This window comes from Ailuropoda melanoleuca, chromosome 14, assembly GCF_002007445.2.
Source record: "Ailuropoda melanoleuca isolate Jingjing chromosome 14, ASM200744v2, whole genome shotgun sequence".
NCBI classification, from domain to species: Eukaryota; Metazoa; Chordata; class Mammalia; order Carnivora; family Ursidae; genus Ailuropoda; species Ailuropoda melanoleuca.
The window spans coordinates 30,685,484-30,706,114 of NC_048231.1; the positions used below are offsets into that span (position 1 = coordinate 30,685,484).

The window sequence follows — 20,631 nt, forward strand, 5'->3', positions numbered from 1 at the left end:
CCTCCAAACAAGGAAAGAAAACTACCTCTGTTTCCAGCACCTACTATGTGCAGGGGGCTCTGGGCTTTGGCACATACTTCGTCCCTGTGAAATCTCCCAGCTACTAGAGGCCATATTGTTGTTGTGACATCTGCAGCCAGGGACACAGCTAGTTAGGACAGGTGCTTCCCTGCTGCTGAACACAGAACAGGGACTTTTTGACCTGGGCCTCCTGAAGAGTGAGGAAGGTGGCAGTGGGGTGCAAAGGCCTTCCCCTCCCCTGGTCTCCCCTTGCTTTCACCTTTCACCTGGCTCAGACTGAACTGGAGGTCAGTAAGTGGGTTGAGCCAAAGAAAGAGTGTATGGAGAGAATCAGGAAATGGCCTCTGGGGACAGGTGACCAGTGCACAGGAAGGTGGCCAGTGGAAGTGCCCCTCCAGGTTACCTGTCTCAGTAAGGACAAAGATGTGAGCGAGGGGGATGGTCCTGGCCCTGTGGGCAGATCCACTGGAAGGGGCTCAGTAAGAGCCATCAAAAGCCTGAAGAGCCAAAAGGAGGAATGCAATGTCTCTGCTGGGGAGAAGCCTAGGAGGGCTTCATGGAGGAAGTGGTATTTGGTCTAAACTTCTGAAGTGGTAAGGATTTCTCCAAGCAGAGAGGGCAGAGAAGGGTATGCCAGGAGGACGGAATAGCCCAGGCAAAGACAGAATAGGAGATAGCATGGTTTGTATTGTGCTAGAAGATACTGGAGATGCTTTGATGGTAGGACATCTTCTGTGGAACCCTCTCCTAACTGATGAGGTTAGGCTGGCCTGGCTTCTGCCCGGGGCGGGGGGGGGGTGGTCAGTGCTTGACAGAAGCCCAGAGCTCCGACCCCTCTGAGGGACCCCTTCCTATAGCAAGGTCAGCAGGGAGAGTGTGCTAACCCCAGACCACCCAGGGTACTTTGGAAAGTGGATGCAGGAGGACACCGAGCCCCACCCAGAGGCCTTCTGAGTATCACAGGGTAGGTGCCTTCAAGTTGGTATTCAGGGAGACCCAGAACCTTCGTGGTTTCTCCCAGCATCAGAAGCCCCCGGCACCACATTCTTGATCAGAAGATGGGCCTCTGTGGCTGGAACACGGCCTTGCCAAGCAGAGCGTGTCTTGACAGAGCTCCAGCTCTACCTTAAGCTGCCTCATCGCTGGAGATAGGCTGTCTGGGTCTTTGTCTCCGTGAACAGCCGGGCGTCGGGCCTGCTGTGGAGAAGGCCTTCTGGAATGCAAGGGCCAGACCTCCAGGTCCCACAGCCCTGATGTGTAGAAGCCTGCGTGGGCTCTGGAGGTGGCTCCCCACTGAGCACCAGCGGGTACCAGACTCTGTGTTAGGCACTGGAAATCCAAGGGTGGAACCGACCCCCTGCCCTCATCGTCCGGTGGGGAAGGTGAGAGCGTAACCCTCAGACCCTCGCTCGGTGATCTGTGTTGCATTAATGGGAAGACTAGACTCTTCTCCCTGTCCCGGGGACCCGCTGGCTCTGGGTGTACAGCTGGAGAGGAGACCTCGTTTAGCAGCATGAGCAGAAACTGGCAGGGGAAGGGGACAGGGGACTCTGGGTTGAGTGGCCGACAGAGTAGTGAGAGGCGTGTGCTCAGGGTGCCGGGAGGCGACACGGCCAGCTCAGGCGCCTGACTCTGGCCACGGCAGCTGCCCACGCTTTTCCCTGGCTGCGGGAGGGTCCGGTGGGCATGTCCACTGTCCCCACCTCACAGCCTGAGTGTCTGTGGTCACTTCTGTTTCAGAAGCTTCATCTGAGTGAAGACGTGGCTGGAGCCACCTTCATGGCTGCGGGAAGCTCGACGCCCGAGCTGTTTGCTTCCGTTATTGGTAAGAAATCCCATCAGCCAGGGACACGGGATCTAGAGAGAACCCAGGTTTGGTGCCCTGACCAGTGAGGGCATTTGTCAGCTCTGAGCCTCTGTTTCCTTGACTGTAGAACGGGAGAGCTGGGGAGACAGAAAGTGAAGTCGTGGTTCCCTGGGGCATGTGATGGGGTGAAGGGCTGGTGGGTAGAGGGTTTCTTTTGGGGGTGATAAAGATGTTCCGAAATTAGATTGCAGTGACAATTGCACAATTCTGTGACTATACCAAAACCCTGGATTATATACTTTAAATGGGTGAGTTTTATGGCATGTGAATTATATCTTGATGAAGCTGTTTAAAAAAAGTAGGAGGAGTGGAGTAGCTGGGCCCCCAGGACACTTTCTCCTCTCTGGTTTTGCCGTTCCGCTCGGCCCCACAGGCATTGTAGTGGTGAGAGCAGCTCCCTCCATCCGTGGGGCTGGGGACACAGACCTCACAGCGGCCTGGGGCCGGGGCAGGGCAGGCACGGGGATTTCCGCCTTTCCCGTTCCAGGCGTGTTCATCACCCACGGAGACGTCGGGGTTGGGACCATCGTGGGCTCTGCTGTGTTCAACATCCTGTGTATAATTGGCGTCTGTGGATTATTCGCGGGGCAGGTCAGTGGTTTGTCTCCCTTCCTAGCGTGACGTAAGGCACCGCAGTGGGGGAACCTGGGGCCTACCCTTCGATGTGCCCTTGACTGACCGAGGCTGTGAGCAAGCCCAGGTCCTCACGTGTACGAGTGGTGTCTGACGTTCCTTCCACGTCCAGCGCCGGTGGCTCTAGGGGCAGGACAGCGTCCATTCTCTTGTCCGGGCCGAGGGTGAGCGTTCACTCAGCAGCACCGGATAGTTGAGAGGTGCCTCCTCTAACCCTGACCCTGAGCTAGATTTCGGAAATGCATGAGGCCTGCCTTTGGCCTCCTTAGCAAGGAGTAGGAGGCTGACGTGTTGTCGACACCCCATCAGCGTCTTCCTGGTCCTCAGGGCCATGGGGGGCATTAGACTCGTCCCCAGAGAGTCAGGCTTGGGAGTAGGCCCTACCTGGCCAAGGGAGGTAGACGTGGGCAGCTAGTTTACCCCCAGAAGCTTCCAGCATTAGGGGGAAAGCTAATGCCTCTGGCCTCTGCCTTGACCCTGGGCTTCTGCTGTGCAACATGAGACACTATTATCTCAGAGGAGCTGGGGACAGCTTGGCCATCACTTACAAACATTCCGTGGTTTTGTTCCGCAAATATAATAAAGGATACTGGGTGGCCTTGAGCTGCCAGGAAAGATTTATTTCCAGTGGCACAGTTCAGAGGAGCTCCACGGGCACATCCCTGCCCCTGCGGGGCTCTGGGGGTGGTGAGAAAGCCCCTCCCCGCACCATCCCCCCCCCATCTCCCCAGCCAGCAGCAGCTGACGGCCCTTTGCTTGGCAGGTGGTCCGGCTGACGTGGTGGGCTGTGTGCCGAGACTCCGTGTGCTACACCCTCTCAGTCATCGTGCTCATTGCTGTGAGTTATCACCCCTGCCTGTCTCTGTCCCCTATAATTGATGCATGCTATAATTGATCCATTCTCTCCCCACTACACCTCCCTTGCCTGACACCCTGGTTAAGGAGCAAATCCAGGGCCCACCCTGAATGAAAAAGGCCTTGGAAACGTCAAAGCATATGTCACATGGTCCGTGTGGTTAAGTTCAAGCACTTTGCTCCTCAGGGGCCCTCAGAGCCTCCCTTAGAGCCCGTCGCCTGAGAATCAGAGTTTCTGGGTTCACCACTTACCGCAGAGCAGGAGAGAGAGAGGCTGGCTGGAGGCAGGCAGGGTGGGCAGCTGGGGGAGCAGGGAGAAAAGCAGAAGAGCTGGAACAGAGATTTCTAGGGTCTGTAAGTATGGGGGGGCACGAGGGGGTCCCCGAGGGCTAGAGTGACGCCATGGCCCTTGACATTGAAGCACACGACACCAGCTACTGCTGAGGACTGTGCTATCTGCAGGGGAGCTGTTTCAATCCAAGCGGTGGCGTGAGGGCAGACGCATGCAGTGTGCCCATATTTCCTGGAATGTGCCCCAGAGAGACAGTTCTCAATCTTACAAGATCTAGAGCCAACTGTATAGGATAGTCCCATCCTTTGTATGAATTATCTCTTGCTGCGTAACAAATTTCCCCCAAACTCAGCAATTTAAAAGAGCAAGTATTTCTTGCTCTTCTTGTCTATGGATCAGAATCTGGGGGTGGCTTTCCTGCGTCCTCTGCTCCAGGGTTTCTCACAGGTGTTGGCCAGGGTACACGACTTCCCTGGGGGAGGATCCGCTTTGGGGATCCCTCGTGGGGCTGCAGATGGGCCTCCTCCAATCCTTCCTGGCTGGCTGCTCCGCAGGGCAGCGCCCACCGCGCACACTGGCTTCCCTCGGAGCAGGGGGGAGAAGGCACCAGGGCGGAAGGGAGTCTGTAACCTAGTCTTGGAGGCGGTAACCATCACTTTTGCCATATTCTGTTTGTGAAGAGCCAGCGCCTAGGTCCAGGCCGTAGATACAGGTGCAGCGGCATGAATGTCAGGCAGGGGCTTGCTGGGACCATTTGAGGCCACTGGGACCCCTGCCTACCACAACCCCAAAGACGAAAGTTACAGATAAAATAATTTACCTGTACTCCATTAAAAAAAAAAAATCAACATGTTGCCCAAACTATTAAAGACAAAAATCATTTATAATAAAAGAATACATCTTTCAGCGTGTTAATATTTTGGCATGAAGATGCTAGAACCCTGGATGATGTAATCTCTTGCCCCCATATGGAAAAATCTCTGAGCCTGAAAACTACCCACACAGACTGAGGCCGGGTGCTGGGCGGGACCCCATGAGTGATGCCGATATTGATGACATGATTTTCCAAAATTATGAATGATTCCTGATAAAATCCTAGCCAAGTCCACCTGTCCCTCCATTGGCCTGATAGCTACCTCACTAGAAAATGACATACTTATTAAAACCGTGTAAAAGTACTTTGATTTGTACAGTGGAATTGAGTTCTGGGCTCAGGTCTTTCCTTCGCGACCCCCCAACTTGTCTGAATATTTAGCAAGACATTTAAATAAGATGTGTGCCACATGTGGGAAAACCTTCTGATAGCCGTATTTCACATGTTCTGGGCTGGTCAGCCCCTGGCCGTCCCTGCTTCTAAATGCCAGTAGCCCTCCACTGGGCTGTATAAACTAAAAATATCCCCCGCCAACATCCTCATGTTCCCCAGGGGGGCACTGGGCACTGCTCTGTTGAGTGCCACTTCCTCAGAGCCTAGAGTTTGGGGAGCCTCACGGTGATGCCCGGCCAGGATGACCCCTCCCGGAAAGTGGCCTCCCCACGGCAGCTCCCATGTATGCCGCCCGCCAGGACAGCCAGGAGAGAGGGGCACCATGGGTCCCCTGGCTTCTGCTTGCATCCTGTGCAGGGCCCCTTGGTCTCCAAGATCAGTTTGTGGGTGCAGCCCTTCCACCTTCCTGTCCACACTGGACCTGGCTGGGGTGGTCCTAGGCCCCCTCCCCTGGACCACAGGGACATCATTCATCTGTGTCTGTGTCAGAGATGTTGGGTGGGATTGTGGGGCAATGTCCGTGCCCTCTGCAGAAACCGTGGCATCCCCACCATCAGCCCTGGGCTCCTTTCAAATGGTACAAGTGGGTCCTTTGCCCTGAGAATCTCCAAAGAGGTCTCTCTCTATTTTAAGAAAATAATATCCCTTGGAGCACCTGGGTGGTTCAGTCGGTGAAGCATCTGACTCCCGCTCGGATCGTGATCCCAGGGTCCTGGGAATAGCCTCCTATGTGGGATTCTCTGCTCAGCGGGAGTCTGCTTCTCCCTCTGCCCCTCCCTCCTGCTCATGCTTTCTCTCGCTCTCAAATAAATAAATAAAATCTTTTAAAAAAATGAAAATAATATCCCTTACTGTAGGGAGACAGACAGGTAGGTGTCTTTTCAGTTTTAAGGAGTGTTGATTTCAGCAAGCCTGTTCCCTTACTGACGGCAGGCCCCTGCCAGGCTGGCCCTGTCCATGACTTGGAGCGTAATGAAGCATGGGCCATTTCTCTTAGGAGGCCAACGCCAACCTGGGGCCACACACGGTAGCGTTTGCTGGGATGGGTTTCAGCTAAGGAAAGGTCCCCTGCAGCTGAGAAACCCAGAAACAGAGAGAGGAGCCCAGCTTTGTGTAAAAATAACAAGGCAGCGTGTGTGAGCTACAAGTGCTTAGGGGTCTGTGTGTATTCTTTGGGAATAAATCTGTGCCCCCCCCTTGTTTCTTTTGCCTTTCAGTTCATATACGATGAAGAAATTGTGTGGTAAGTTTTAAACGTTTGTTTCTTGTTCCTTTTTTGTTCCTATCCTTCCGTCACTGGGTTTGTTGAATCTTTTTTGAGATTATTTTTACAAACATGAGCTTACGCACTTGTGAAAGTAAAAAGACATGGTTCAAAGCAATCACGCCTTTATTCTTTCAAAGTAACAAAGATTGTTTCCCTAAGTGTTCCCGCTCTACCAAATAACGAAATATAATATGAAGCTAAAATAATGAAAACAGTATGGCATTTTTCCACTGGGATAAGCATAGGCCAGACTGCACTGTGGAGCTAAGAACCCAGTTGTGGGCCCATGTCTTGGCCAGGGGATGTGACAGGTGTCACGACAGGCAGTGAGTTAGGGAGAGGGTCTCAGATACTGCTGGGGAAACTAGGGGTCAATAGGGAAGAAAATAACATCAGATCCCTTCCTCCCACCTTATACAAGAAGAGAATCCAGATGAATTAAAGATCTTACTGTAGGCGACCCTGGTGGCTCAGTCAGTTCAGGTCATGATCTCAGGGTCCTGGGATCCAGCCCTGTGTTGGGCTCCCTGCTCAGCGGGGAGTCTGCTTCTCCCTCTCCCTCTGTCCCCCCACTTGTACTCATTCTCTCTTTCTCACTGTAAAAAGCAATGTTAAACAAAACAGAATAAAATGTAGGGATTCACCTTTATGACATCGAGGTAGGAAATGATTCCTTAAGTAAGGTACGTAAAGCTCATGTTGAACACAGCATATCGTGTATTCATGATATGCATGTATCATACATCCATAAGCCACAGAAATGTTCTCTTCATAACAGTGATTCACAGTCAGCATCCCATCAGTGTCTATTTGTGGGAATGTGCTCAGGAGGCCTCGCTGAGGACACGAGCAGACAGGTGCTATGGGCCCAGAGAAGCCCGCTTTTGGCCCCGACCTGGCCACTAAACCACCATGTGGGCCAGGCAGCCACTCCTCATCGGGGGTCTCCTTTCCTTAAATGGAGTTGGGGGTGGTGGCAGCGGGGTCACCTACAAGTCTCTCCACAGCTCTGCTGGGCTGCAGGCTCTGTCAGCAGAGGGAGGGCTCCAGAAACAACCATAGCTCTTGCCTAGCACATAGTAGGCCTTCTATATGCATCTGTCAGATGACCAAACAAATGAAGCTCGGTGCCTCCTTAGAGGCTTGTGGTCCGAGCTGCAAAGATCCCGGCTGTGTAAGCAGTTGAGCACCGCGTCTGCCGGGCAGCAGGGATGTGCGTCCCAGGAAGGCCCCTGCCCTGCCCCGTCCCACCCCAGGGCTCAGCCCTGCAGGCTCCTGTGCCGGCCCCTCTCTCCGGGCAGTTCTTCAGGTCCCTCCCCACCTGTACCCACAGCCTCTCTGGTCCCCAGCCAGAATCTCGGGTGAGCATAAGGGTCTCTTAGGACCAAGTCGGTATGATTCCAGGCCACTCCCCTCTGTGAGTCCTGGGAGGGGGTGGCCCTGCTCCCTCCGCTTTCTAGGTGGCTGTGGGCACGCTGTCTGAGCCCTGAAGAAGAACCCAGCCTCGGCCTTCTCTGTCCCCAGGAGGGCTTCAGATGACAGCCGGCCACAGGCTGGGGTGGCTCCCCTGCGTGCCTAGGGCCGGGGCCGGGGCCAGGGAGGGCCACGGGACCACGTGCCCTGCTCCCCCGCCTAGCCGTCGGCCCCGGGGCGCAGGCCCACAGCCCTAACCACAGTCTCCGTTCTCTCTCTGAGGTGGGAAGGACTGGTGCTCATCGTCATGTACGCCTGTTACATTCTGGTCATGAAGTAAGTAGCTTTCCTCGTCTCCTGCTGGGCAGTCTGGCGCCTCGTTCCGCTTCCTGCTCTAGCCTTCTGTTAGAGCCCAGACGGAACTGACGACAGACCTTCCAGTCACTTCCAGCCAGCTCCACTTCTCTGGGGCATACCTGCTGGGGTGCTCAGGCACTGTTTTGGGGGTTCTATCCACACCTGGACCAGGGGAGGCAGGGCTGGTGGGTGGAGGATGAGGCCGCTCCAATATGGGTGGCAAACAAGACCTCTTTCCCCGGGGCTCCTGCCCACCCCGGCGGACCGCTCTTTCTCACCGTCACTGTAAGTCTCCCGATCGTGTGATGACACTCTTTTCAAAGAGCCGGGCTGCCTCACTTCTGCACCAGGCTTCGTACAAGCCACCTGCCAGGGCTGTGGCCTGGCACAATGGCAGGGGGTGCCACTCAGGAAGGAGGGTGCAGACAGTGGGTCAGGGATGTGCACCCTGGAAGCAGTTCCGAAACTGCCCAGGTCAGCGTAATCTCAGAAGTGCCCGTGAGGAATATTATTCAGCCCTGAAAAAGGAAGGGCCTTGTGTCGTATGTTGTATGCTACAACATGAATGAGGTCTGCAAACGTGCTGAGTGAAAGGAGCTGGGCACAAAAGGACAAAGATGGTATGGTTCCATTTAGGCGAGGTAGCTAGGAGAGGCCAAGCCGTAGAGATAGTAAGTTAGGGATTAGTGGGGGAGGGGGTGGGGGAGAGGGTGATTACTGGTTAACTGATGAATGGGCACAGAATTGTTCGGGATGCTGCAGCCATTTTGGAAGTAAATAATGCTGACGGTCACCCAACACGTTCTGGGACTGTGATTAATGCCAGTGAATCAGACACTTAAACATGAAAAAGTTAAAATGGCAAATTTTATATCCCCCCAATTTTTCCACATTAAAAAAAAAACAACAACAAAAAACTCCCCCTGAGCTTAGTTCTCTTTAGGTTTTGTCTTCTTGTCCACACCCCCAGAAAGAGTTAAAAACAACACTGAGTTTTAGGAGACTCTGAATCCCTATTATTATAGCAAATGTTCGTAGTGTTCTGTGAAAATGGGTGATTGCCTGTCCGAGTCCGGGAGGCTTGTCCTCACGCGAATGGCTCACTCTCTGAGCACCTTTCAGTGAGACGGGTGGCCCGGGCTCAGAGCTGGAGATGGTGTCTTCTCTGGGGTTGGGGGTGGGGGGTGCACGTGGCTGCAGGGGGTGCAGGCGTGGCCCACCAGGCAGCCCACGGGAGCAGGACTCGTGGCTGGGGGAGGGAAGTCCAGCCTGGTAACACGTCCTTGGAGTTGCCCTTGGCGCTGGCCTGAACTTCTGTCGTTAGGACAAGCTTGGGACGGGCATAAGTAGGCATGGGTCGTGTTCTTGGACCAGAGGTTCCTTATGCCTCCTGGGAAGCCACTAATAGTCCAGTGGGGCAGGCCCTCTGACCGCACGAGGTTCTAGGGGTCCTGTCGGGGGACGGTCAGCTCTGCTAAGAGCCCTCGGCTCCCCCTCGCTGTCTCCACGGGCCACTCCCAGGGCCTTCTGATTGTGTGTAGGGGGTGGGGAGCCCCGCACACTCCTGCCAGGTGTCTCCCCCAGCTCTGACCTCCTGCCTTAACTTCCAGGTACAATGTGAAGATGCAGGCCTTTTTCACCATCAAACAAAAGACCATTGCCAATGGCAACACTGTCAACAGTGAGCTGGAGGATGGTAATGATTACTGTGATAGTGGCTCTGATGACCCCTCCATGCCATTGCTGGGGCAAGGTAAGGCTGAGCAGACAGGAGTGGCCCAAGCTGTGCCACCGAAACCGCTCTCTCGCTCTCTTTCCTGCACACACACACCCCCCCTAAATTGTCACCCTCTTACCTTTGGTCCCAGGGCACTAAATGAGGAAATGTGGCTCGGATTTGCATTTGCGTAGAGGGGAGAAGGATGAAAAGAGTCCACAGTCAGCCCTAGGGACTTTTCCTGAGCCTCCTGAGGAAGGCTTCAGTCCTGCTGGGCTCCTCCGAAACGCAGCGAATTACCTCTCTGACCCTTGGAAAAGGCCAGTGGCAGGAGGCTGAGGACTTGGGGTGGCAGACAGGAGCAGACTTCCCTGTGATTTTTCACATGCCAGGCCCAGGTCTGGTGGAGAGCTCCGTTCTGGAAAAATCTCTGGCTCGTCACCCAGAGGAATGGCAAGGCCTGGGGCGGGCAGCCACCGAGCTGAGCAGGAATGCACAGACTGGCCGAATGGCCCCAGAGAGCCCTGCTTGGGAGCCCGGGCCGGGGCCTGCAGCCTTGCCTCCTGGGCTTTGCTTTGGCCCCCTTGTCTGGGGTGCTGGGCCTCTGGAGCTAGGGTGTGTTGTTTTGCTGAGTTCCCCCAATCCTCTAGGCCTGACCGGCGGCTGCTTTGGAAACCGCATCTTAATACCACCAGTTACTCAGTGATTCCCTCTGGGGTTGGGGGGCACTGCCAGCAAGAGGAGAGCATTTCCATTCTTCCCCACAAGCCCCCAGGGAGTGTTAGGGCTTGACTAGTTTCCTGTAATGAGGATTATGGAAAAACAGATTAGGCGGGCATCTCCAGTTCCACCCACACTGTTCAGAAAGGCCTTCTTCACCAGCGTGACAGGTGGACGGGCCACATGAGGGTCTTTCTTCCGTGCTCCCCTTGGCCCTGGGCAAGCCACGTCCTCTTGGAGGCCACTTTAACTCCTTCGTGGTGTCTGTGACAGCCCAGGTGGTCTCGGGCGGTTTGCTTGTGTCTGGGACACATTGGGGCTGAAATCTGTCCCCCTTGGCCCCTCACTAGTCTTCACCCCGGGGTGGATCAGGGTAGGGGCTCCATCCCCTGGACGTCAGGCAAGTTTGTTCTGTGCCATCTCAGATAATCCCCTGAGGGAGGCACCTGTCGCAGGTTCTTGAGGGAGGAATGAATCTCTCCATATGGAAGAGAAGGAAGAAACCCCCTGGGGTGGGGGGGCGGGCAGGTACCAGTGTAGTCATAGTTACGGCCCAGCTGCCAGACGCCCATCCCTGATGGTCAGAGAAGGGAGGCCTGTAGAGCTTGGGGCTGTGTGCATGTGTCCTGTTGCCAAAATGCCGAGCAGCCCACCCAGGGGAGAGCCCGTTTCCAGGACAACCTCCTCAGAGGGGAGGGCTGGATGTGGCGGCTGGCTTGCATTTCAGCTCCGCAGATGCAGCGGCTCCGAGGTCCCAATTGCAGAACCCCACACACGATGCCTCAGAACAGAGGCTGACTCCTGCCCGGTCTTGTACCCAGAGATCAGTGCTCCGGGGCCCTCAGGACCTTCACAGCAAAGAAGAAAGATTCCAGGTGGAAGGGTCATTCCTTCCTCAGGTGCCAGCCCCGAGAGCTACTCCCACCTGTGTGGCCGAGGGAGGAGGCCCCTCACTAGTGCCCCGTGGGAAGCATGTCTTACTCAAAGTAGAGCTGTGTGGGCAGCTGTCCTGAGGCCGCAGCCCACGTGGGGCCCCTCCTAGAGCTCTGTCATGGCGCTGTCTCTGTTCCTTTGGTACCCAGGACAGTAGGACCTCCCCCACAGGTTTCTTATTTTCGCCCAAATACCTAAGTCCAGGAAAATTTCTAGAAAATTGGAAGATTAGACACAGAGCTGCCCCCCCCAACCATGGGAAAAGGAGGAAGATAGACCTCCTTCCAAGTTTTATCAGGAAGAAGGCATTTCGGTAAAGGTCAAGGAGATAAAGGGGGTGGGAGGGAGTGGGGCTACAGGCCTGGAATTGGACAGGTAGGAGTGCTGGAGATGCAGCCTTCAGGGTTTTGTAGCCCCCGCTGGTGGAGGGCCCTGTGTGCAAGTCACCGCAGGGCACTGTCCCCCCAGAAATAGACTGAGGCAGGAGGAAGCAGCTCCCAGGAACCCTGCAGGGACTGAGAAGGGGGCCTCAGGAATTGGCTTTTCCTAGGGGTGTTGTTGTCACGAATCTTTCCAATGCAGAGCTCCCCTCCCTGCTGCTCGGCCTGCAGGCAGGTCCCCATCTACCCCCCACCCCCACCCGAGGAAGCCCAAGATTTCTGGCTCGTGAGCTCTCTCAAGAACCCACGTACACACACACTGGCTTCCCTGTTACCAGTTTCGGTGTTTCCCTGTGTCAAATCAAAATTTTTAACCCGGCCTCTTCACAGGCGTTTGGCCTTGTTACTACCGCTCCTGTAAAATGCCTTTATGTACTTAAATGTTCTTTGAAGGTTTTACCAAATCCTCTCAGGCCAATTTTTTGGGTTTTTTATGTTGTTGTTTTTTTTTTCCCCCAAGGGTGGGGGAGAAGAACATCCTCGGCTTTGTTCTTTGTTCAGGTGTTTGGGTTTTTCTAAAAGTCTTAGAAATTTTTCACATCACACTTCAATTCTGCTCCAGAAAGCAGAGCCCAGTACACCCAGAAAAGTCCCTGGGACAGAGGAGGTGGGCACCTCCCTCCCGTTTCCCACTGCTGCGGGGAGTCCTGCCTCTCTTCGCTGGTTGCACACAGCCTGACAGCCGGGGCCGCCGCAGCTAATGGCTAGGCTCCCAGTGGACCTTTCCAGGCTGCCCTGGCCCTGCATCCAACTTTGGCTTCGAACAGGGAGGAGGGAGGTGGACGCCTGGCCTGGGGCTGAATGAACTGCCAGAAACACTTTCGGTAATGGAGTGACCTTCTGGCAGCCACCTTTGGCTTGGCCGTACCACCTCGTGCTGCCACTTGGTGACAGCACTAGGGCAAGAGGCCCCCCCCCGGGGAGCCAGTTAGCGTGCCTTTTGGCTCAGCGAGCAGATGCTGCATAGGTTCCTTCCTTGTGATCCCAGGGTTCCCCCAGGGAAGGCCTGTGTCAGGGCTGGTTCAAAGGACTGGGCAGAGCCTGGAGCCTGCAGGTGACTCTGCTGGTCTCCACCTCCCTGGGAGGTGGGGGATCCCTGGGAGGGAGGGGTTCAAGCTCTCCAGCAGCGAGGGACGGTGGGCCCAGGGGCTCCTTCTCCTCCGAGTGGGATGGAGCTGTGGAAATCGGCCAGGAGAGGGGCCATTCCCAAAGCCAGAGGCCCTGAGCATGGAAACCCCCTGTAGCAGGAACCCCTCTACTAACTCCTCCTTCAAATAACCCCCTGGCACCTTGGCCACCATCGAGAATGCTGCCCCAGTCTCTCGGCATCCGCCGCACGCTAATCACCTCCGGCGAGCTCTGCTGGCCTCTGTCTCCTTAACTCTTCTCTTCTAAATTGTAAGTAATCTGCTTTCATCCAAGCGATAACACATGCATTACAAAAATAAACCACCCAAGACCTCCGGCACGCCTCCTTGGAGGTTAGCATCTGTCCCTCGACAAATGCACTTGTCCTCCTGGCTTCGTTTCTAACCGCTGCACCTCCTGTCTGCTGAGCCTTGCTGCCTTTTGGGTGAGGTGTGCGTGTCTGGTGTGCGTTTGTCCGTGTTCGTGCCATTAACTCTCGCGAGGGTGTGCTCTTGGCTACTCCTGCCCAGAAAGGCCACTCACTGGGAGCTGGTGACCAGTGCAGAGGGACAGGTCTATCTGCTTTGACAGCCTCCCTGGAGGGGAAAACACCACCTGCTTCTGTGTGCTGTGTTCCTGACTGGGCCCTCCAGGGCTCTGGAGTTAGATGTCAGATCCCCTGGGGATGCCAGCCCCTGAGTGAGTCCGTGAAGGTGGCGAGGAAGAGGCCTGAGACCTGGAGACATGGGGCGGGAGGCAGGGGGGATGCAAAGGGTCAGAGAGAGCAGCCTCCCTGTTGGAAGGGGTGTGTTTTTTCAGAGACACTGGATTCGGCCAGCAGCTCACCGTGTGCCTTCAGCAAGTAGGCTCACCTTTTGGGTCTCTCTTGCCTCATCCGGGGCCTGTAAGCCTCATCTTCACCCTCACTGCGGGCCTCAGGGAGAGCAGAGTTAGACGTATCCTTCTCTGCCAGGTGGAAACGGTTGTTCACACAGAGCGGGTGGCCTGGTGGGAAGCTGAGAGCCAGTGCTATCTGGTGCTTTCTAGAATTTTCCATCCTGGAGAGCCCTTGTCAATTTCCAAAGTTTCATCTGAGCCTCTCTCAACAGAGGGAAAGGAAGGTTCCCTCACGGCCATGGGCTGGGAGGTGACAGGGACCATCTGAATTGTAGCTGGGCTTCCCAGTGAGGTGTGGATGAGGAACTGAGAGACCTGAGTCGAGATGGGCCCCCAAAGAGAGGGGGGATCACCTGGTGGAGGGCCTAGACGTGGGGCAACTGCTCGTGAGCAGTCCTGTAGCACGGGACCCCGGGGGCCTCGGCTAACACTCTCGGAAGGCAGGTGGTCTCCTTGGGCTCAGTCAGGCTCCCTGGTGCTGCCAGGACCATAGCCCCGGGAGGTCTGCAGCCTGAGGGGAAGTCAGCCGGCCCAGCACTGGGGTGTCGTCCCCAGGGAGATCTTGGCACTAATCATGGTGTTGTGTTCAATATAGTGAAGGAGGAGCCTCACTACAGCAAAAACCCAGTGGTGATGGTGGACGAGGTCATGAGCTCCAGCCCTCCCAAGTTCAGCTTCCCGGAGGCGGGCTTACGTATCATGATCACCAATAAGTTTGGGCCCAGGACCCGGCTGCGGATGGCCAGCAGGATCATAATTAACGAGGTCAGTTTGTGTCAAGGGCCTCGGCTGTGTTCCTGTGCTTTGAGGACACTCGCTGGTATTGGGCCACCAGGATGTCCTGGGCCCGGCTGGCCTTTATTGCTGTCCCTGCTTAAGGAGGGAGGCCCAAACGTTACCCGCGGGCAGCACACGGTCCTATCCAGAGGTGCATTACTAGGCAGGCAGCAATCAAATACGGTTTCTAAGATGTGCCACTAAGAAGGAAAGCTAATTGGAGAAAGGCCAGTTGGAAGTATGGGTTGTTTCTTTAAAGTGTTATTTAGGACAAAAAAAAAAAAAAAAAAGAAGAGGACACACCTGTTCTCAATAGATAGAACAAATCTAGGAGAAGACCAAGAACACTGGCGGAGATGGCTTATTCCTGGGGACTTCCTTTTCCCTCTGCACCCTCATGTTCTGCTTGAATCTTGTGTTCTCTTTCTCATTTGGGGAAAAAAAATCAGTTTTAATGTTATTTCATGTACAGACAGCATAGCAGAGATGCCCAGGCTCAATGGCTTACCAACTTTCTTCCAGTCTTTGCCACATATGTGCATGTCAGAGTCTTAAGTCCTTATCCTCACATCCAGGTAGTTCTCAGAGAGCTTGAGACTTTGATAACTAATAATCCGTGGTTAGCACATCAGACATATGCACAAATGATATCACCCAGGGCTTAAAAATTCAGTATTTTGAACATTTCTGCTTTCGTACAGAATATGTCCTTCCTGTGGAAGGTGTAGTAAGGAGGAGAAACATTGCAAATTTTGCATCATTCTGAATCCTTTTGAGCCAAGTCAGTAAAATAGGAATCAGTGAAATTTTACTGGATCCTGGCTGTTTTTCATGAGCATGATAATTGTACCCATTGAGTGGGGGTGGGGACACCTCTGAAGGATTTGGGTTTATAATATCTTTATCATGGCATATGCACTAGGGAAATAATCGGGGTTTTGACGAGCCGGTAAAATATTGATTGTCACACCCCCAGATGTTTTAGGCTGCTGGGAACACCTTGTTTCCCCCTAGGCTGGGATTGAGGGCCCTGGCAGGCAGCATGGAGAGCCAGAGAGGCCAGGCTCAGGAGAGGAAATTGAGTTTTAATCTCACATTAGCCACTAACTCGCTTCATCTTCCTGGGCCTCAGTTTCTCTAACTGAGGATGTTTGCCCGGATGCTTACAGCACTAAAAATTTCAGTGACACCCAACTGATAAACGATGCATGGAGGAGGCTAAGCCATATCTTGGGGTAAATTCATCAGGGAATGGGAGCAGGCAGAGGAAAAAACAAAAACAAATGCCCAGTTTCAAAGTTGTTTCTTAAGACCCTGGGTCTCATAGAATGTTCAGTCATTTTAATTCCAAAATGTTAGAGATGTTTGCAGAGCCTCAATTAATCCGTGGTAGATTCTAGTGCCTGTGGGACAGGTGCTCTCGTGCGTTCTTCGGAGAGGACAGAGCAGCTGAGTGGGGGTTGGCAGGGGCTGGGTGCATAGGGGAGGGCGTGTGAGGGATTTTCCTTCACTCCAAGGCTATGCCTGGCTGTCCTCACCCACAGCCACTGCAGTGAGTCGCCGAGGGGCACAGACGTTCACCCACTCTCAGTTTCCGTGCATCTCACATCTGGGCGCTGGTCATTTTGAGCTGGTCCGTCCGGCTGCTGAGGGCCGGGCAGGTGCGGGATGTTTTACCTGTGGTACAGAATTAATCTTCTTAATGACCTTCTGAAGCAGATGACGAGACTTCCTGTTTGCCCAAAACCACACAGCTAATATGAGAGCAGAGCAGGAATTCCCACCCAAATCTGAGTCCAGAGTGCAAAAGTGGGACTGTGTAGATTATCAGGGGTCAGTTAGTCCATCTCCTCGGCCCCTTCTTTCTATATCTTTATTCCCTCTATAATGTTCAACCCCTGCTTGAGTTGCTTTTAATTGCCTCTTTCAAGTGGCAATGCTTTGAACATCGCCACCCCCTGATTTTCTCCTTGAACCTAAACATCCTTAGAACCTCCCACCCTCCCTGATGTAACATAGTTCCAGTCCTCACCATCTTCCAGCTTGTATTTCTCAGCGTGTGGATCCATCACCTCCTTTGTGTTGCAATCTGTGTCGCTTTTAATGCAACCTCAGGTAACTTTAGATATTTTTCCAGGTACAATTCTCTGTTGATTCCTATTAAGCTAGAATCATGACCCCTTCCCATTGTCGCCATTCATGTTGCCATTAAGACATGCGTCCCTCCTTACAATTCTGTCCTTGCACAGCTAGGTTTTTTTTGTTTGTTTAACTACAGGAATGACCTGTCATTTAATACTACTTGGGTTATGCCTCCACGTCTGAACTTGAGTCTCAGGCGTAGATCTCTCTGCTTTTTTTGGTAGGCTAAGTGTTGTGAACACACTTGTAAGAAAAGAATTTTACAATTTGCACCCCACCCCAGACTTCATGATTTAGGAGTCCTTGCCTAAAACCAACATGACGGCAGTTAAATGGTCAGTTCCTTTTTTTTTTTTTAAGAGAAATAACATGTATTTATTTTAATAATGTTTTAACTTCCAGTAACCGCGAGGACAGGTGTCACGCACACAGGTAGAGAATAGTGCCTTGGGGACACATTCACGCACACTTAGTCTCCTGGTGAAGAATCGGGAGGGATATATTTGTCTCTTGTGTGACAGTCCTTACCCCCAATGCCTAGCTCAGACCAATCCACAGGTATTTATAATCAGAACCAGATGAATGGGAGCTGGGCAAAGGCAAGTGGAAACCTGATGATTTCTTGAAATGTGGCCTCTGCCTTTCCCTGGTTTCCAGAAGCCCATGGATTTGGTGAGGAAGATCAGCTTCTGCATAGGCGGAAAGGAGGCAGCCTTTGTCAGTTGCTACAAGATGGGGCCAGGAAGGGGACAGGTTGGCTCAGGGCGTACCCATTAGACATGGCAAAGCGCTGGGACAGCAGAGACCATCCCAGTGGCCAGCAACCTGGTAAGGGCTCAGCATCGTTAGTTGGTGGGGAAATGCAAACAGCTACGATTAGATACCATCACATGCCCACCAGAATGGTCCGGAGTAAGAGGACTGCCAGGGTCAAGCATTGACAAGAACGGGACTCAAAGGAAATTCTAATCCATTGCTGATACGAGTATGAAGTGGTTCAACGTGCATCTGCTGTATGACCTAGAAATTGCACTGCTAAACGCCCCAAAGAAATGAGCGCATTTGTCTAGAAAAAGACCTGTGAGCAAATGTTCATAGCAGCATTCTTCATAAGAACCAAAGAAGGGAAACCCGCGATGCGTTGTGGGTTATTCATACGAAGGAGTACTTGACAGCCATGAAAAATAGCTACCAGGTCACGTGACACCATGAATGAATTTTACAGATATTGAGTGAAAGAAACCACACATAAAATAATACATATTATTTGAATCCACTTATATGAAGTTCAAGTTCAGGAAAAACAAATTGATGTTTATAAAAGAATAGCGGTTACTGTGGTTACCTCTGGAGAGAAGGGGCATATACACCAGGGGGCACCTGAGGGAACCTTCTGAGGGGCTGGAAATGTTCTGCACCTTGACGTAGCACATCACCGAGCTGTGTGCTTCATTTAAGTATGCTTTTTGCACAACAGACCTGAAAAAAACTAAACGTTTAAAAAATGATGCAGGATGTTTCGTGGGACTGTCTTCGGGTGGCTTATATATGTCCACTGAAAGATCTGGAATGGTCGCCATGATCCAAAGCCGTGGGCTGGGTGGTCTGGTCGGCATTAGGTAGGGGAGGCCCAGGCTCTGACCAATCCCCACGGCTTCCCAGTATCGGTCCACCTGGAAACGAGCAAACTTAGATGGAGTCCAAGGTTCTTGGGCCATTTCTCAGGGAGACTGGTCTCCAGAACGGTGTTCTAGAAACGTTCCAGGGCTGTGCACCTGTGAGGCACAAAGCCACTGTGTGACACTTTGTAACATGTCTTGGCGTCTGACTTGCCTCCTGTCCACACAGCGGCAGAGACTGATCAACTCGGCTAACGGTGTCAACAGCAAACCAGTTCAAAACGGGAGACACGAGAACATCGAGAATGGCAATGTTCCCGTGGAAAACCCCGAAGACCCTCAGCGGGAGCGGGAGCGGGAACCACAGCCCCCCCAACCCCCGCCACCACCCCCGGAGCCGGAGCCGGTCGAGTCTGCCTTCCTGTCCCCCTTCTCCGTGCCTGGTGAGTTCTGGGGGCGCAGGGGGGCTCGGGCTAAGCCGAGTCTTCAGGATGGAGACCTGGAGCCCTGAGGGCCTGGGAAGCCCGGTGCAAAGGGTCCACATTAGGTCACCAGAATTCTTTGGAGGCATTAGATAAATACGTCCTGCGTATTGAACTGTGGATTAGAGGCGGAGGTATGCCCGGTGTGGGGGAGTCTGCCCACCAGACAGCAGGCCAGCTGGAGATATGGGGAACGCCGGGAACCCCTAGTGATGGCCCTTAAATGCCCAGGGCAACTGTCTTTCTTTTGTAGTAAGAAAAAGCAGCTACCACTGTTATGTGTATGGACCTGGTCAGACACTCCAACCCGACATTTGCTGACAGGATATTCTATGGCCACAAATTACCCATAGACAGTTACAGCTTCTACATATGACAACATCTCCTACCCATATGTAACCCCTCGGCTTCCTCCATCTCACGGGAGTGTGACCTCTGAGGCCTAGTGTCCTCTGACTACCGGCTCCTTGCTGACCTCAATTTCTGCTCTTCTCCTTCCTGTGCCCTCTCCTCCAGCCACACTGGCCCCCTCACTGTCCTTAGAACACACCAGGTATGCCCTGCCTCAGGGCCTTTGCACTTGCCGTCCCTGGAATGCACTTTCTCCAGTGGCCCATATAGCTCGCTCCGTCCCCTGCTTCAGCTCCCTGCTTAAATGCCACCTTCTTGGGGTGGCCTTCCCTGACTACCCTGTTTGAAATATTTTATATAGTTTTTTCTCTGGTGTGTCTCCCCCAACTAAAATGTCACCTCCACAAAGGGCAGGGGTCTTTGTCTATTTTGCAGCTGACACACGGAAGGTGACTAGCAGGTATCTGTCCAGCAAGTTCACATGCGAGAGGAACCCCAGACACACACGCAGGGTACCTTCCTCTTTATCCAACTTTCTGTGCGGCCCTTTGAGTCCTATGTGGGAGATGAAGGCCCTGGTCTTGGAGTTGTTGTTGTGGTCTACCACTGTCCTGACAGGCAGCAGAATTACAAGATTTTCAAGTTCGGAACTTGATGTTTTTCTGAAAAGAATTCTGTGTTTAACATCAGGCTCACAGAGCACGTAATTTAAGAGCTAGCTCTGTGGGGAGAGAGGCCGTCCAGTCCCTTGTCCCCATGTCACGGGAAGACTCCAGCCCCCAAGTAGGCGGCGGGGGCCTGCCCAGGCTGGATTCCTCTGCCACCATGGTTCGTCTTGAAACTTCGGCTCCATTTGGGGTCACAGGGCTGCCTCGGAGTTCCTAGATGAGAATCTCCAGGGCAGGCTGATCACAGCTACCTGGCTCTTCCCAAAATTCAGGGTCTGGTTCTAAAACACAGACATGCCAAAGACTGGTACATGACCTGGGAATCAGCATTTTCCAACCTCCTCTGGGTGATTCCTGGGAACCGGCCAGGTTAGAAATTGCCGATCCCAGTGAGCAACTCCCAGCCTTCTTTCACATGAAGGGCAGACCAGGAAAGTGAAAGTTTTCCCTTCACTAAGGTCACAGAGGGTCCTAACCCTGAGGTTCAGCACCCCCCCTCCCTGGACCTCCCCTGCCAACCAGAAGGCTGAGGGGAGCTGTGTCGGACACATCCCTGACACGTTGGCACACCTGTTGGAAGGTTCTGGGGAGCAGAGGTCATGCTCAGGTTGCTTGTCTTGTGGGCTAAAGGTCACTCTGTACTTGGGTGGGAGCTTGGTGCCTGGGGCCAGTTCTGGGCCACTGAAAGAAGGGGTGTTCTTCTCCAGACCCTGGGAATTGGTATCAGATTACCTGTTTGGATATAGTGGGGGAGAGAAGATATCTGTGCGGCAGGATCCCAGGAG

The 20,631-nt window shown here is 53.5% G+C and overlaps 1 protein-coding gene across 3 annotated transcripts in view; it reads left to right on the forward strand.

The window, feature by feature from the left end:
* Positions 1-20,631, forward strand: part of SLC24A4 (solute carrier family 24 member 4) — a 181,297-nt gene that overhangs the window by 115,624 nt on the left and 45,042 nt on the right. For 2 of the 3 annotated variants that reach the window (XM_034642888.1, XM_019804449.2), the window contains exons 5-12: positions 1,762-1,846; positions 2,376-2,479; positions 3,285-3,359; positions 6,153-6,178; positions 7,898-7,951; positions 9,583-9,725; positions 14,403-14,572; positions 18,575-18,788. In XM_034642888.1, the coding sequence (XP_034498779.1) occupies positions 1,762-1,846; positions 2,376-2,479; positions 3,285-3,359; positions 6,153-6,178; positions 7,898-7,951; positions 9,583-9,725; positions 14,403-14,572; positions 18,575-18,788 (871 nt within the window). The remainder of the gene's footprint in view (positions 1-1,761; positions 1,847-2,375; positions 2,480-3,284; positions 3,360-6,152; positions 6,179-7,897; positions 7,952-9,582; positions 9,726-14,402; positions 14,573-18,574; positions 18,789-20,631) is intronic. The other variant, XM_019804450.2, reaches the window with a different exon arrangement.